This window comes from Suricata suricatta, chromosome 9 (genome assembly GCF_006229205.1).
Source record: "Suricata suricatta isolate VVHF042 chromosome 9, meerkat_22Aug2017_6uvM2_HiC, whole genome shotgun sequence".
Lineage (NCBI taxonomy): Eukaryota > Metazoa > Chordata > Mammalia > Carnivora > Herpestidae > Suricata > Suricata suricatta.
In genome coordinates, this window is record NC_043708.1 from 20,280,508 (window position 1) to 20,298,089 (window position 17,582).

General features: G+C 39.1%; 1 protein-coding gene across 3 annotated transcripts in view; it reads left to right on the forward strand.

The window, feature by feature from the left end:
* The window catches only part of SEL1L (SEL1L adaptor subunit of ERAD E3 ubiquitin ligase), a 53,250-nt gene that overhangs the window by 17,095 nt on the left and 18,573 nt on the right, over nt 1–17,582 (forward strand). For 2 of the 3 annotated variants that reach the window (XM_029950504.1, XM_029950506.1), the window contains 8 exons: nt 4,800–4,967; nt 6,351–6,456; nt 7,438–7,600; nt 10,030–10,083; nt 10,174–10,233; nt 11,964–12,045; nt 12,398–12,552; nt 15,813–15,869. In XM_029950504.1, the coding sequence (XP_029806364.1) occupies nt 4,800–4,967; nt 6,351–6,456; nt 7,438–7,600; nt 10,030–10,083; nt 10,174–10,233; nt 11,964–12,045; nt 12,398–12,552; nt 15,813–15,869 (845 nt within the window). The remainder of the gene's footprint in view (nt 1–4,799; nt 4,968–6,350; nt 6,457–7,437; nt 7,601–10,029; nt 10,084–10,173; nt 10,234–11,963; nt 12,046–12,397; nt 12,553–15,812; nt 15,870–17,582) is intronic. The other variant, XM_029950505.1, reaches the window with a different exon arrangement.

Here is a 17,582-nt window from a genome sequence, read left to right on the forward strand (position 1 = left end):
AAAATTGATGAACACTGTATGACCATTGTGTTGTGGTTGATAGCTTTTTAACATCAAATGATTGTATTTCAACTGTTTTCTTCTACAAAGATATTTGACTAAAATGCTACTTAGTGCTGTATGCTTGGAAGTACAAGATTGCTTCAAACAAGCCGCATGATTAAGTGGTTTTCTTATTAATAGAGCACTTACCTAAACTTATACAGTATCTGTCTTTTTTTTCCTTTTTATATGCATATTTTATTGGAATACACTGAAAAATCCCAGAAACTCTTGAAGGCAAGATTAAACTCTGATACATTCCTATAAAATTAATATTTGGCATATTTAAAAATCATTCTTTAAAATAATTAATTTTCTCCATATTTAAAAATAACTCTTTAAAATAATTAATTCATCACAAAATATCTACAACCATTATTGGGATGCTAAGATAGGACCTCTATGAATAAAGCTTTGAAATGTCTCATGCCATTAAAACAAATTTTTAACTTACGATTTCAAGTAATAGTATAAATAATAAAGACTATAATAAAATTATATTTTTCCTAAAATTTATCAGTGTAATATATTTCCACAAAAAGTCTTTAATGACAGTGTAAAAGTTCCTAAGATGAGAAATTTGCAAAACTAAATCCCTTGGATTTTATCTTTATGGATCAAGAAGTTGACTTTTTTGGGTTTGATTTTCCTTTTACCATTAGAAATGAAGAAAAGCTATTGGGTGTTGCTATTCCCAGGCCATTTAATTCAGTTCATATAGCAACATTCTAGCTGAACTTACATTGCCCCCTCTCTCTCAGATTCTTTCCATGATCATTCAGAAATGCTGTAATAGCTTATATTTTAAAAACCAAAACCCCTTCTAGCAATCTCTCTCCTTCCCTAGCCCCCCTGTTTAACATTGTTCTTTGGAAGAGTTGTCTATATTCACTTCCTCTCTTCCCATTCTCTCATCTGACTTCAGCGATGCTTTGGTCCCCTCAGTCAGTCCACTATATTCCAGTCACGTTCTCATTGCTGGGCCCTGGTCAGTTCTTGGTCCTCAGCTTACTTCCCCTCACATATTTTTTCCTACTGTGAAGGTGCTTTCTTCACTCAGCTGCTTGTTCCTTGGAATCTGCCTGACCTTCAAATACAAAATTGCCCTGACACCAGCTTTTGATCCTCTTATCCATCGACACTCCGCTCCAGTGACCTTTACTTCCATCTGTACTGCTGCCCAGGTTTTCTTGTAATGGCTACGCTGTCGCAATTTAACCAATCTCCTATTGATAAACCTTTGAGTTCTTGTTAGTTTTATATCTCTATACACAGACACTCTCACACATATCTCTTTGCATCCTTATGGGAGCATTTCTATAAGTAAACATCCTAGAAGTGGAAAAATAGGCTCCAAAAGTATGGACCATTTAAATGCTAATAGGTATCCCTAAAGGTCCCTCTTAAAAAGCTTTTACTAATTTATACTCCTACCAGCAGCATGAAGGTTCTCATACACCCAGATTCTGGCCAGCACTAAATGACTTCTGGTTTGGGGTTGTTGTTTTCAATTGTCTTTTTTTTTTTTTTTTTTTTTTTTTTTTACTTTTTCTAGCTTTCTTGAATGATTTTTATTGACTTTGCAAGAGCAAATCTTTACTAGTTTAAATATAAAGCAGTCTGTTAATGATTATAAGTTCTCATATAACATAAATCATAAATATCTTACTGTCAAGGTTTAAATAGATAGTGGTGCTGTGCCATCATTGTAGAGTCAAAGTATGATTCCTTCTCAAAAAACACCATTTTTCACAGGAAGGTGCAGAACTGACTTAAGGACACACTTTTTCCCCTTTCATTTTGAGAGTCAGGTTTGACTACTGGCTATCATTAACTTAAATTGCATAATCAGTCTGCTTCATTTTGTCACAACAACCAGTTTAAAAGGTAGTAGCAATTCCCTGTTGGGATTTGGCTTGGAGAACGTAGCTGAGACGTAGAGATTTTCTTTCTAGTTACTTCCTAATACACACGTTGTTTAGACCGAGATTCACTTTAACTAAATTGGTGAAGCACTTGCACCCTGGGGGTTCTTTCTACTGAAGCCAGTGCTGAATCAGCCTTGGGTTAAAACCTTTTGTTGCCAAAAACCTTTGAGTTCTTTCCAATTTCTTTGCTGGTGTACAGTTTGATCAAATGAAAGAGAATCCTTTCGTATATTTGCACCACTTAGAAAGCTTTGACAAATTAGAATTCTTAGGACAAGCTGGTTTTTTTTTTCATTTCTGTTACAAAAGAATTCAAATATTCTTTTTAACTATTAGTCAACTTGAAATTCAAGTTTACAAACTGCTGTTTTACAGATACCATTTTTCTCAAGCCAATTTGAATCTAGTAGCAGTGTATAGGAGTGCCTTTTTCGAACTCTGTAGTTAAAGTCACCTCTCTGTGGTTGTTGATAAGGGACACTTTGCTTATACGCTGCACTAAAGATCATTTCTTATAAACACGGGCAAGTCAAAGTATTTGCCTCTGGTAGTGATTACCAGGATGGTGAATGACAGTTACCTGGTGGTAAACTGTGTGAAATTAACTTACTGAAAATAATTTTCAAATTAGTATTTTCATACGTACTCTTCTTCACCCTGGAAAGAAAGAGCGCACATTTTCTAGCCTTTCAGAGCGGGCGTGCCTGTAACAATAGCAGTTGCCATGCCTTGAACACTTATTACCGTAAGTGGCAGGCACCATCCTGGGTCTGTTTTGTGTATTAGTTCAGTACATCTTTGTGAATAACTCTGTGCAGCAAGGACTGTTCCCTCTATCTGTAGATAAGGCAGTTATCTGCAAATAACTTTCCAGATAAGTGAAGAGATTAAATAATTTGCTCAAAGTGTACAGATAATAAGTGGTAGGGTTTGAATCAGGCATTCTAACTCCAGAATCTATATTCTTAATCACTAAGCTCTGCTGCCTAATTAAATCCGCCATGTGAAATCAAGCAGTGGAAGCTGACCTGTACGCACACTTAACTGTGTGTGCTTCCAGGCTCAACCCTGCCCTCTGCTCTTCTCCTGTACTTCTCATTTGGCATTCTTATGCATACTCTTGGCCTCCAGTATATCTAGGAGAAAGTTCCCCAGTTGTCTTGAGACATCTTTACTTGTTTTTTGTTTTTGTAGTCATTTCGAATGTAGCAGGATCAAAACATGTCTCCCCCACCCCCACCCCCCGATCCATTTCATCCCTACCCAATAACCTCCTCCTCTAGTGTTCTCTTAGTGAGGACAGCCATCTCCTCACTTCCTGAAGCCTAGTATCTAGGACCATCCCATGACTCCTCTCCCCTCTCATCTGCACCTCATCAGTAAGTGATACGGTTTCTACCTCCTTGGCATCACTTGAGTGCATCCACTCCTTTGATTCCATTGTTCTCTTCAGGCTACATTCCCTCTCAGATCAGACTGCTGTCACAGCCTTTAAACGGGCACCTTGCATCCAGCCTTGCTTCTCTCTATTCCATTGTCTACTCTCCTAATAAAAATGCAAGTATGAGCATGTCACTCCTGTTTAAAACTCTTAAGTGAATTTCCATTGTTGTCAGGAGAAGGTCCAGACTCCTTACTTAGATTTGTCAGGGCCTTCCTACTCTGGCTGCTTTAGGCTGCATTAGCTTTTAGCCTCTTCCCTTGTCACACTGCATGTTCTGACATACTGAACTTTTTGTATTTTTTTCTGCTCTACCATGCTATCTTTCATTTTATTCTTAGCACACAAGGTTCCCTCTGCCTTTAATACTTCTGCCACTCCACCCAGAAGCAGTGCATCCACTCTTGTCTCCTACATATCTGTGAAGTTCAGTGTAAACCCCAGTTCCTGACAGGAGAGGCTTTCCTGTTCATATCATTGATCACTTCCGTTTAATGTCCTCTTCCTTGTCAGGCGGTAAGTTGTATATAGCAGAAACCTCTGCTCCACCTCGTGTCCAGCACCTAGAAGATACTCAGAAAGAGCTTAAGCACAAATTAGAGGGGCACCTGGGTGGCTCAGTCAGTTAAGTGTCTGACTTCAGCTCAGGTCATGATCTCACAGTTCGTGGGTTCAAGCCCCGTGTAGGCTCTGTGCTGACAGCTGGGAGCCTGGAGACTTCTTCTGATTCTGTGTTTCCTTCTCTCTCTGCTTCTCCCCTGCTCATTTCTTTCTCTCTCTCTCAAAAATGAATAAATGTAAAAAAATTAAATTAAAAACAACAAATTAGAGATATGGTCTCTACTTTTAACAAGCTCGGGGTCTAGTGGAAGCTAGAATATGGTAAAGAAAGAAGTTCAGCACAGATGATAAGTACTCTGATAAAATGCTGTGGGATCACAGAGGTGCGGGTGAGTGATTAACTTTACCTGTGGGAGCATTTTCCCTGTATAACTTTATACTATTAAAGAAATTGACTTATAACATTCAGATAAAAGAAAAGGAGAGTTGTGCTGATCAGTGGAATTGATTCAGTTGCATTCACCTTATTTTTTGCTCACTTGTTAGCTGGGAGTTTTACAGTAGACTTTTAACATTCCAAGGTTATCATCTCTCAAGACCTTCAGAGATGCTAAGCTAGATACAGAGCTGGGTAATCAATCCGCCTTTTCTACTAAGTTGACCCACCCTCAAGTTGTCCCTACAGAAAACTGATGCTGACCCTTTCATGTTCTCCATTTCAAATCATGTACTTTTGTCTTCAGATTCTAATCATTAGAATGGACGGTATTAAATCCATGAATACCAGAAATGCCCTTCATGTTTAGAGTTCTTTGCTATCTTTTCAGCTCTGACTGCCATTGAAGGCACAGCACATGGAGAGCCCTGCCACTTCCCCTTCCTGTTCCTGGATAAGGAGTATGATGAATGTACATCAGATGGGAGGGAAGATGGCAGGTTATGGTGCGCCACAACCTATGACTACAAGGCAGATGAGAAGTGGGGCTTTTGTGAAAGTAAGTACTGCTCAGTAGGGGGTGTGTCCACATTGCTCCAGGTCTTAGACAGCATTTTTGAGCCCTTTTTCTAGTCCTCATCCTTTTTCTACCTTGGTCAGAAGTGGTCAGTGCTGATGACATAGTCATGGTCCTAAAGCCTAGACTTAAGAGCAGGAAACATGCGGTGAACTTACTTCCGGCTGCCACTTGGGCAACCGCTTCTCCCACTCGTGTTTTATTTAGAGGTGACTTTCCGTTGGTGTGCACTGGTTGTTCTGTAAACCCTCAGGCCGCTCAATTAATTAATGTAAAACGTTTTTTGGCAACAATGGAAGCAAAACATTATGCTGAAGGTTAATTAATAGTACTTAGAAGAAAAATAGATATACCTTTTTTAAATAACTTCAAGTGGAATGTGCTGCGCTAAGGTAATATTTGGTAGATAGAGTATATTTAACTGCCTGAATCCCTAATGTCAGTATTGCCTCTAAAGGCAAGCTGTGTCTTCAGGTAAAACTTTCTGTTAAAGAACAACAGAAAACCTTGAACATACCTCCTTTGTTACCAGGTAGCATTTTCAAAATAATGGCTCTGACAGAATATTTAGGCATTCCTTAGAGATACCCCCAAATACAGTCCACCTTTGGATGTGGGCCTGTATGATTTGGGTATTCCTGTTTAATACACCAAATTTTGTTTTTATATTACAAGAAGTGGTCACTCCTATTTCTACAAATATTCCAAACAAAATATTCAAATGTCTCTTGATGAGTTCTAGATTTCTGTTAAAATGCTCCAGTGTAGTAGCAGAATAATTTGGGGAGCATCTATGCCAATGCTCTGTGACTTCCCATGTTACATCAGTACATTGGAAAGAACAGAGAACTTGAATATTAATGAAAGATCTCTATGTAATAAAGATCTTTTTTGTTAAACTAATTTTTAGTTATGTAATTAGTCCGATATTTTCCCCTTATAAAGATGCAGCCTTTCAGGTGAGGCTAAAGAGTACTTTGACTATAACAGTATTTTTCCAGCTGTTGTTTTTTACTGTTCTTCTGTCCTGGTTTTAGCTCACCTTGGTATATGACCATAAGGCCCTACTGGAATTTTAGTTGAATTATATAAAAAGTTTTATAATTACTAGCAGGAAAGCACCTTCCAAAAACTAGTTGATACTGCTTTTTCTATAAGACAGTGATTTCAATGAGTTTTTTTTTTAAGTCCTGTTTTGTCAAATAAATACCACACATAAAAACCATGTGTCTTTAAGTCAGATTTGGAAATAGTGAAATACTGTGTGTGTATGACTACCCAAAAGAAAGAATATATATTGATGTTTGATAAATAACTGGTATAAAATTAAAATCCATTTAAAAGCATTTGACGTTTTGTTTTTAGCTGAAGAAGAGGCTGCAAAAAGACGGCAAATGCAGGAAGCGGAAATGATGTACCAGACTGGGATGAAAATCCTCAACGGAAGCAACAAGAAAAGCCGGAAACGAGAGTAGGTAGCACGGCCAAGTCCCTTCCTCCCTCACGCAGGCCGCCACGAAGATAAAAAGCTAAAGTACAGTATTTTTTTTTCTTTTTGAAGTGTCCTGCCTAAGACAGGATTTCTTAAGTTGTACTATAATTAAACCTAATATGAAATATGGACATTAGGGGCATTACTTTTATCAGATTTCAACTTGTTGGGATAAAAAGATTATAAATACTCGTCACAAGAATGAACAACAAGCAAAAGAGAAATAATTAAAGTTGTAATAGTTTCTGAGAGCCGAGAATACTTAACACTATTTGGAATTCAAAATGACATAAAATAAAAGGAATTGTTGTCAGGCATTTTCTTTTTTTGTTTTTGCTTTGTAATTGCCTTGCAGACAAAGACTAGAATTTAGGTATTTAGAAAGAATATAAAATAAGTTGACTGTCTTCCAACATTTTATGTACCTTCCTTTCAGCTGACTTTTGTTATAGTCTGTGCAAAGATTTTAAGAGAGAATTGCCATGGTTATCACTGGATTATTTATTGGGCGCCACGTTATTATAATTCTCTCATTGCAAATCTAGATCGCTTTTGTAGTAGAAAATGTTTAGAATTAGACTGTTTAAAATATTGGAACAACAAAACTGGTACCTTATATGAAAACAAAAGTAACCAGAATGTTTTCTACATATATAAGTAACACATTTAGTAAAAGTCAAATGTCAGAAGGATTCTATAGAACAGGGATATTAATTTTTCTGCATTTTAGATTTTGTGTAAAAAAATTATTTTAATAATCTCTACACCCAATGTGGAACTACAACGCAGAACCCTAAGATCAAGAGTTGCACACTTTGCTGACTGAGCCAGCCAGGTGCCCCAGATTTTGTATAAAAAAAAATATAGATATATATATCTATATTTTTTTTTAATGGCAGTTTCGAACTATTGCTAATTTGTTTTGTTTTGTTTTGTTTTGTTAATTGCTTATGTTTAAAGAGCATATCGGTATCTTCAAAAGGCAGCAGGCATGAACCATACCAAGGCCCTGGAGAGAGTGTCCTATGCTCTTTTGTTTGGCGATTACCTGGCACAGAATATCCAGGCAGCTAAAGAGATGTTTGAGAAACTGAGTGAGGAAGGCTCTCCTAAGGGACAAACTGTAAGTGCGCGTCCACGGCAGTCTCTTGGCACACAGCACTCGTTCGTTGTCACAGCAGTTTACCCTCCATGCTGGGCCTTCCTTCAGTAAGGACGGCTGGAGGTAAAATACCTCTAAGCACGAATTTTGCGGCGGATCGTTTTGCCAGTCTTCTTGGACCAGCCTTTTCCTTCGTCTGAGAGCACTGGTGGTCGCCTGCGGTGTTCTCGCAGCTGCGTCTCACCACAGTTGTATTTATAGTTTTCCAGATTCAATCAGTAAGGAGGGAAACATAAAGGTAATTTATTTTTTATCTGAAATCACTCCCCACTGCCCTTTTTCCAAAGGTCAGATGCTGCGGCTTTTGATAATCTTGGTGGTTTTTTAAAAAACATATTTTGTTACAGGAGCAGTAAGTACATGTTCATTATAGGAAACTAGAAATACAAACTAAAAAAACTAAGAAAGGAGACATCTTATCTGTACCACCCAGACCTGAACATTGGTAACGTGTTAGTGCACATTCTTGACCTTTCTCTTGGTGTATTTATACCTGTGAATTTTTTATTAAAATGAGATGCCACCGTCTCCTGGTCCATGACTTGCTCTTCCAGTGAATAGCCCTCACTGTTCACTCCGGTAAATGTGACAAACACCCACACAGTATTCGTAGGGTGTTGAACCAGAATATTTTCTTTATACCTGTTTTGTCCAGAGCGGCATCCAGTCTAGACCTACACCTTATATTCGGTCATTTTTGCTAGCACAGTCCCTGCCTTTCTTATCGTGGCAGAGATAAAGCTCCTGCAGAATGGCCTAGTTCAGTTTGTCTCTTTGCTTCTTCCTTATGCCCTTTAGTTTATTCTTCATCATCTCTATTTCCTACAGAAAATGTCGTAGCTAACGGCTGATGAATGCAAGGAAAATACTTCGGGCCCAGACTGCCTTATAGGGGGTGTTCTGAATCCCACACTGTACCAGTTGGTACATCTTACCTGCTTGATGCCCCTTGGTAATAGTAATATTGACGGCTGGCTTTAGGGAGCACCCCATTTCTTTTAAATGGTCTCAGTGATTCAGGTTTATTGAAGGTATGGGATATGCTTGAACATAAAATAGAATTTCTAGTCACAGAGGAGATCTATTTTCACATTATTTCGACAATAACAGGAATTGTGACCATTGTTTTCTCTAGGGCTGAATACCTAACCAGTCGGCAGCTCTTGCACAGTCTTGGTTTAATTTATAAACAGGTTATATCATAATTGCTCCTCCTTTGTTTTCAAAGCTTTTTTTCCCTTCTTTGTGTAAGTCAGTGTGTATAAAATTCACACGTACCTGCAGACACATTTGGCTCTGAAGTACGGTTTTACTTCTAAGGCATCTTTTCCCTCTGTAATAGCACCTTACAGTGCCACGATGTTTTATGTTGTACATTGTAAAGCACTCTGTCTGTGGTAATTAATTCTAGCTGATGTAACAGAGATAGGCCCCAGATCACAGTGGCTCAGCACGACAGAGTTACTCCTTGTTCATGCCAGGGTCGGTGCAGTTCCCCTGCCTGCATCCTGTCTTCCAGGTGGTGACTCAGTCAAGGGCTGTTTCTGCCACATGGCTGCACTGTCTGAAACAGGGGGCTTTTGAGCCATCACGAAAGAAGAAGTGAGAACCAGAGGATTCTCTGGGAAGTTTTTAATGGCCACGCCTAAAAGTGGTTCACATCTCCTGCCACATCCTAGACGCATGGCCCTACCCAAGTACAAGGAAGGCTGGGAAATGTAAGGCAGCTCGTGGATTTTGATGAGCACTGACACGGGACACACCTGCCTTTCTAACTGTAGCTTATCCTCTCATTTCATCAAGGAGGGTCCTCAGAAGGCAAAGGTTAGAACCTTATCACTGCATTTTTTGGTTGGTTGGAGTTTTTTTGTTTTGGGGTCTTTTTTTTTTTTAAATGAAAAAGTGTGTGTGCCTTTAGCACTAGAAAGTGACCTTTCTCTGTTGACCCCTTCAACTTGACCCTTACCGCCCCTTTTTATTCCTAGGATAGTTTATCTTGGTAGTCTCTCACCATTTTCATTGTGTATTCTCCTTGCCAGGTAATGCGTTGATTATTATTATCATTGTAGGGGTTGTTTGGCTCTCAAAATATCCATCAAGATAAAGTAAAAGCCATGTTTAAGTGTGTTCAGCTTTGGTTTTCTAGTTAATATTTTATTAAATGTCTTTAATCTTCAAGGTAAACATTGATTTGTTTAAATTTGTATTTCATTGTGTAAAGCCTTGAGTGTATGTCTCGGGCTTTTTAATTCCACAGTTGTGCATACTTGGGTGGTTCAAGTATTTTAGCATCGAAAGGTTGTTGCATCTTTTCATAGTTCATAAAACTATGTCTCTGCTGGATAAACTTCCATTCGAGAAGAATTCTTACTTTTATCATTTTATTTCAGGCTCTTGGCTTTCTCTATGCCTCTGGACTTGGTGTCAATTCAAGTCAGGCAAAGGTAATAATATCAAAACTTTATCGCATGCTACCACTTGAATTGGGTCAGTGTGTTTCTATGATCAGTTAAGTGTCTTTTGTTCTTTCACAGGCCCTTGTGTATTACACTTTCGGAGCTCTCGGGGGCAACCTGATAGCGCACATGGTTTTGGTAAGTAAGATTTCAGGGGAAGGCTTAGAAATGTTGAGTAGCGGAATTTTTGGTGTTTCAGGGGCCATAACTTTTCTAGCTTTCATGAACATGACCTGCTTATATTCATTAAGATCAAATACTCAGTTGAATGTCCTTTAAATTCTTATTAACGGATATAACACTTGCATCTACATGTGGATGAAAATTTGTAGAGTCCACAGTTTTTCTTTAAAATGGTTAGTTTGAGCCTGGGTGGCTCAGTCAGTTAAGCGTCCAACCTCAGCTCAGGTCATGATCTCGCGGTTCATGGGTTTGAGCCCCACGTCAGGCTCTGTGCTGCCAGCTCAGAGCCTGAAGCCTGCTTCGGATTCTGTATCTCCCTTTGTCTTTGCTTCTCCCCCATTCATGCTCTGTCTCTGTCTGTCTCTCAAAAATAAATAAAAGTTAAAAAAATTTTTTTAATGATTAGTTTGGCTGATTGCCCTTAAAATAGAGATCTGATAAATGGCTATTTTTTTTAATTTTTGGTAAGTTGGAATTATCTGTCAGAATCATTACCTAGGTTGAGGTTTTACAGATTTTATATTTGATTTTTCTTTGAAAATTAATTTGTTTTACATTTATATTCACACAAGTAAGTAAATCATTACAGGAATCACCTAGAAAGGCACTTAACCCACACTGGTGTCAGAGGAGAGGCTAAAGGATATCCTTGTGAGGAAAGAAACAACTAAAGTAATTTCTGAGGGGTGAATAGTAGTGAGTGAGTAGAAGTGTAAGGGCATCCAGACAGCAGGAGCAGTGTATCCAGAGGGACAGTGACAGGAAACGTGGTGACGGCTAGAGAGCAGAGTGCCGGAACTGCACCAGGAATCATGTAAGTGGGCTCTGCATCCTGCCAGGGAGCTTGGACCTTGTCTGTGACACACGCAAACCGCTGAAGTAGTTGAAGCCACAGAAGAACAAAGATGTTGCTTGTTCAGATTTTCTGAAGCATTCCTCACTAATTCTGAAGCCTTTTTTCCATTGATTTTTTCATATGTGGTAACTTTTATCCCTCAAACAGTAATTGAAAATTTCCATTTAGATGAATATTCCAGAAGTTTGAAGCATATTTTTGGGTATCAAAATTATGTTAAATATTTTTGACAGATATTTTTTTATTCATCAATCTTAAATAGTGGCTACAGGATGAAAACACTAAATATTATATACGTTATTATACAGTAATGCCCTAAGGATTGTTACAGTTTGTAAAGTTGAGTCTGTGCTTAACGACTCAAGAGGCTCCACTTTGCGTCTTCTGTTCTTTGTAATTCACTGTCTTCCCCTCATTCTGTGGTCGGTCATCGTTTGCTGGTGTTACTGAGCCTGCGTCCAGTAGTCTTTTGTCTTCCCTGTTTTGCTAATTGTTGCTTCTTTGCTCCTTCGGTAAATCAACCCCCTTTTTTGCTAAAATCCTGTCTAAAATAAGGTTAGGATATGTTCTAATCAAAAGCCTAAGGAATTTTCTCTTACACATTAGATACACAGAGTTCGTGCATTAAGTTCACAGCATCTGTTTTGATTTCTGTAGGGACTTCATTATTTCCTAGTAGTTAGCTATAGTCTGGTTGTTGGAGTGGCTGAACTTAAAACCCAGGGTAGATGCGGTGGTGATGTGCTGGGATCCTGAGTGCGGGTGGCTTTCTTTGTCACAACGAGAGCGCGGGCGAAACCGCAGGCTTCTCACCAGCGATGTCCCACAGGGTTACCGGTACTGGGCCGGCATCGGCGTCCTCCAGAGCTGTGAATCGGCGCTGACTCACTATCGTCTTGTCGCCAATCATGGTAGCTATTCTTTTTTTTTTTTCTTTGCCTTTCACCTTATCAAAAGAAGCAAAAACCAAAATGGATTTAACTTTAAATACAGCTATTTTTGTTGTACTACTTGAAATGATGATGACGGACTCTCGCGCGAAACGGGCTTTACGCTAGTTGACTAAGAACACGTGTGTGGATGTGCTTTGGATTCCAGTTAGATATGTTGTGGAAAAGACTGGGCTTGTGTAGATTACTATTTTGTAATCTGCAGATTACTGTTTGCATTGTGTCAACATTGGGCCGCTGAAATGATAACTTCTTTCCACGGAACAGTCCTCCTGACCTTCCTCCATGTTATTACTTCGTCCCCTTGTTTCAGTCGCTAGTGACATCTCACTGACAGGAGGCTCAGTGGTACAGAGGATACGGCTGCCTGACGAGGTAGAAAATCCAGGAATGAACAGTGGAATGCTGGAAGAAGATTTGATTCAGTATTACCAGTTCCTAGCTGAAAAAGGTGATGTGCAAGCACAGGTATGTGTTAAACATCTCATGGTGTGTCTTAGTGCATTTTATGGGACAGTCTCAGGCGAGCCCTCACATCTAGTAGAATCATTTGCATTGCTCTGAGCAATTATTAACTACGTATTAGAATCACTTGAGCCTTTTTTTTTTTTTTTTTTTTTTTAGTACCAAGAGTCTCACACTCTCAAGACATTTCCATTTGGGTGGCACCTGGGTGGCGCAGTTAGTTAAGCATCCGACTCATGATCTCAGCTCAGGTCATGATCTCACAGTTCATGAGCTCAAGCCCCTCATTGGGCTCTGTGCTGACTGCATGGAGCCTACTAGGGATTCTGTCTCTCCTCCTCTCTGATCCTGCCCTGCTTGTGTACTCACACTCTTTATCTCTCAAATAAACTTTAGAGAAAAAAAAAAAAAAGACACTTCCATTAACTTCCATTAGGATTCATCTGGACTGTAGCCTAGGCACGTGTTCCTAGAAGCTGGCCAGGTGATTGCACCACAGTTGAAAGCCACTGCTTGAACAGAGCAGAGTCTTACAGGTGATGAGGCTCTTATTGGAGTCACCAAGGATGACAACTGCTACTTTCTTTAAGCAGAAAGTCTCTGGAACATTTGTAATCTCAGAAGCCCTTCAGAGCCATTTACTGTTCATGTTCCCTTTGCTTGTCTCAGACCATCATTTCCTCAAGGTCAGCAACAGAAGTGGCCTGGTTCAATGTAAATTGTGTGGCATATCCATCAAAGCACCATGTATAATTTGTTATTTCTTGGGCTATTTGATAATCTAAAACAAAAAGGAGAACTTCAACATCTACCTGGTTTTTTTTCTATGAAATCTAACAGATCTTTTCTGATTTAGAAATTGAGAGAGATAAGCATTAGGTACTTTTTGAGAACAATTAACTTTAAGACTTAGAAGGGAATCTTATGTTTAAAAAAAAAAAAAAAAAAACCAGAAACCGGGGCACCTGGGTGGCTCAGTTGGTTAAGTGTCCAACTTCAGCTCAAGTCGTGATCTCACCGTTTTTAAGTTCCAGCCCCGCATCCGGCTCTCCGCTGTCAGCAGAGAGCCCACTTCAGATTCTCTGTCCCCTCCCTCTCTGCGCTTCCCCTGCTCTTTCCCTCTCTTTCTCTCTCTCTCCCTCCCTCTCCCTCTCTCTTTCAAAAATAAATAAACATTAAAAAATTTTTAAATTTAAAAGAAAACCTGCAGTGGAAGATCTAAATCATAGCTCATAGAAATTTTAATAAAGTTATCTTATCTAATTAAACATCTTTCTTTTAGATCAGAGGCCAGTTAAAATCCAAAACCATCTTAGTGCCTCAAAATAGGGAACTATTTATTTCAAATATGACACTTCCATGTAATGGAATTCTATGCAACCATTAAAAACTATGTAGAATACTTCAGTGTATTCAGTGGAAACTCAAGTGAAAAAATCCATGTGTGGTATTACGTATCATTTTCTTCTTCTTACTCCTTGAGTTATGACCTCAGTATAGAAGAGTACATACATCTGAAGTGTACGACCCCCTGAATTATCACCAGGTGAGCCTCCTGTGTAGCCCAGCTAGCATCCCAGAGCCCCCTGCCCCCAGGGGTAACCCCCTGAACTGACTTTTAACACTACGGATTGGTTTTATGTAAAAAAAAATTTTTTTTAATTAAAAATCCTACACATTTTTTGGGGTATCCACTTGTGTTACTCTGCCTTGTTTATGAAATCAATCCATGTTTTCTTCTAGCAGTAATTCATTCATTTACATCGCCCTGTGGTCTTTCATTGTATAAAATCCCACAGCTTACCTACCCACTTTACTCTTCCCCAGATTTGGGCTATTGCAAATAATGCTCCGTGCATATTCTCTTGCATGTCTTAAATTTCTGTACTTTAATGGATCTTGATAGCTGGTACAATACATTCTCCCAGTTATATTCTCGTTATATTTAGCTCAAATTTTCATTGTGGTTTCTTGTGACCCATGTGTAAATTTAGAAGTGAATCGCTTAGTTTTCATGTAAATGGGGATTTTCTACTTTTTAGTCAAGTTCTGGCTTAATCCTCATGGTCAGAATATGCTCGGTATGACGTCAGTTGTTTGTGATGTCCTGAGACTTGCTTTAAGATCCGTCACTTGGTCAGTTGAGGCAAATATTGTGTGCTACAGAGAACGTGAATTGTCCAGTCTTCTTTATGTGTCCATTGAGTCATGTTTCTTAGTGCTTTTGTTCAAGTCTTATAATCCTTACTGAATTTGTGTGCTTTTTCTGTCCAGTGCTGAGACAGTATTGTTTAAATTTCCCACTTTGGTGTGGATTTGTCTTTTCTTGTAGTTCTGTCCACTTTAGGCCAAGTGGAGTGCATTTAAACTTAATATTGTTATCTTTTTGTTAAACTAGCTTGAATATCATGAAATGTCCTCTTTTATGTCCAGAAATGTTTCTTGTTTTGTACTCTGCTACTAGCTATGCCACTTTTTGGGGGGTAGTATTTTCATGAAGTATCTTTTCTGTTCTTTTGTATTCAACCTCTTATGTTTAAGATACATCTCTTGGAAGCATCATACGACTATACTTTTATAGTTTTATCCATTCTGACAATCTTTTAGTTGAAAGTAGTTTGCGATATATTTGGGTTTAAATTTTCTATCTTGCTTGCCTTCTTTCATTTCGCTTTTCCACGCTTCTTTATCCCTCCTCTCTTAGCTGCTTTTGGTTTGAGTGTTTTTGCTATTGCATCTCCTCCCTTCTACTGACATGATAGATGGACTTTGTTTTATATTCTTCTCTCAAAGTCTAGTATGAATGAGCACTTGTCTGCCATTTCTTGGACAGTGCAAACTTTAGAGTACTCTTTATGTTTTAATTCTGTATATTTTTGGATCCCACAAGATATTATTTATTACAGTCCATACAATTTAGATTTACTCACAAATGTAACTTTTCATTGCTCGTTATTTCGTACTGCAGCTTTAGGCTTCCCAGGATAAATTTCCTACCTCCTAAAGCACATCCTTTACTGTTTCCTTTAGACTAGGTTCACTGGTGACAAGTTCAGTTTTGGTTTGCCTACAAATGCCTTTATATCAGAAAGACACAATTAAAAGCAGGCATTTTCAGTTTTTAAAAAATGTAGGTTAGAGTAGAGTAATACCTTCAGAGTTCAGGCTGAGTCTTTAAATTTTTGGATTATGAACAGAAACCTTTTTGTAATTGTACTTGCATGCCGCCGCTACCATTCACTTCTTGTTTTGTTCGCTTGCAGGTCGGTCTGGGGCAGCTGCACCTGCACGGGGGCCGTGGGGTCGAACAGAACCATCAGGTGACTTTGCTGTTCCCAGGGCTTTGCACTTCACGTCGTAGACGGAAGTGGTACCCCCAGTGTATTGCTTGTCAGTCAGTGACATCATCAAGTTTGTGTTATTTAGACAGTCTTCATAAAGGATCTTTCAGGATCCGACTAACCCCTGAGGAAGCAGAAGGCTAAAAATGTGATTATTCCTCAGAGTGGTGGGAAAGGCTTTTTAAATTCTGAAACCTAGTTCGCAGTACTGCCAAAAATACATACTCAGTGTCTTGGGTTCCGGAAAGTATGTGATAGAAGTGTGTCTTAAAACTCCCATTAGAAAACATTTCAGGGGCGCCTGGGCGGCTCAGTCTGTTAAACATCCAACTTTGGCTCAGGTCATGATTTCACACACAGTTCATGAGTTCAAGCCTCGCGTTGGGCTCTGTGCTGATGGCTCAGAGCCTGGCACATGCTTCAGATTCTGTGTCTCCCTCTCTGTCTGCCCCTTTCCTGCTTGCACTCTCTCTCTCTCAAAAATAAATAAACATTAAAGGAATAAAAGAAAACATTTCACAGAACTGAGGAGAAGTCATTGTTGACTTTGTGAGAAGTAAGGAGTATATGACTGTAGCGGTCAGATCTCCATCCGGTCGCCAGCGTTTGTCAGCTCTGCCCGAAGTCTCGCATGTCTCCCCTGCCGTCAGTGTACCTACCACTTGTGCGAATCATCTCCGGCTTGCATTCGCTAAGCAGTAGCCTGTATCTGTAAACTACACGCCTGATCCTGTGGCTCCCTTGCTTAAAACTCTTGAGTGGTCCACAGTTTCCAGTCACTTAAAGACCAAAACCTGGCCTTTAGTGTCACGGGCACATGGACCTTTTTCTCAGGTCTTTGAAAATATCAAGAATCTCCCTATCTCCAGAGTTCTGGCATACCAGTCCTGCTGTCTAGAATGAATATTATCCCACTTTCTTTCTTTATGTAACTAATTCTTACTTACACTGCGGAATTCAACTCGAGTATCTCTGACCCCAAAATATCTCCCTGGACCCCTGGACCCACTCCAGGAATAGGTCGTATACCACAGTTATAATTTCTGAAAATCTGTATTTATTACCCTTTCCCATTGTAAATTTGCTAATTATGTAATTAAGTTGTTTCCTCTGCTAGAACTTAAGTTGCAAAAGAGCATGGACTTTGCCACTTTAGTCCCAGCATCTGGCAATGCCTAGCACATAGTGAGTTCTTGATAAATGTTTGTCAGACCAATAAAACTGTTATTCTGCCATACCGATTAAATATGCTAACTAAGGTTATTTCATTCCCATATCCATCAACTTTAAGAATTAGATAACAGAGTACACTTATCACTTAAAACTATACCAGATACCCATGCTTTTTATAATTATTATTCAGACAGAATTTTGACAGCTTTCATTCTCTGTAGGTCATTAAAATGTATGCCATTAGCTCAGTTGAGTCAGTTAATAAAAATGTCGGGTACAGAATTCTGGATGATGAGTTTGCTTGCATACCTTCTATAGAAATTTTGGGATATTCTTGGTTTATGCGATCTGTGAAACATCCACACGGTGATCAGTTTTTTCACCAGCCTCACAGAAGAAATAAGTTGACTTCCCAGTACATAACTGCATTAACTCAACAAATACTTGAATACCTGCTAAGTGCCTATTCACTGCTGGGCATTCAGGATGCAGTGCTAGCCAAGAGAGCTTTGGTGTTTT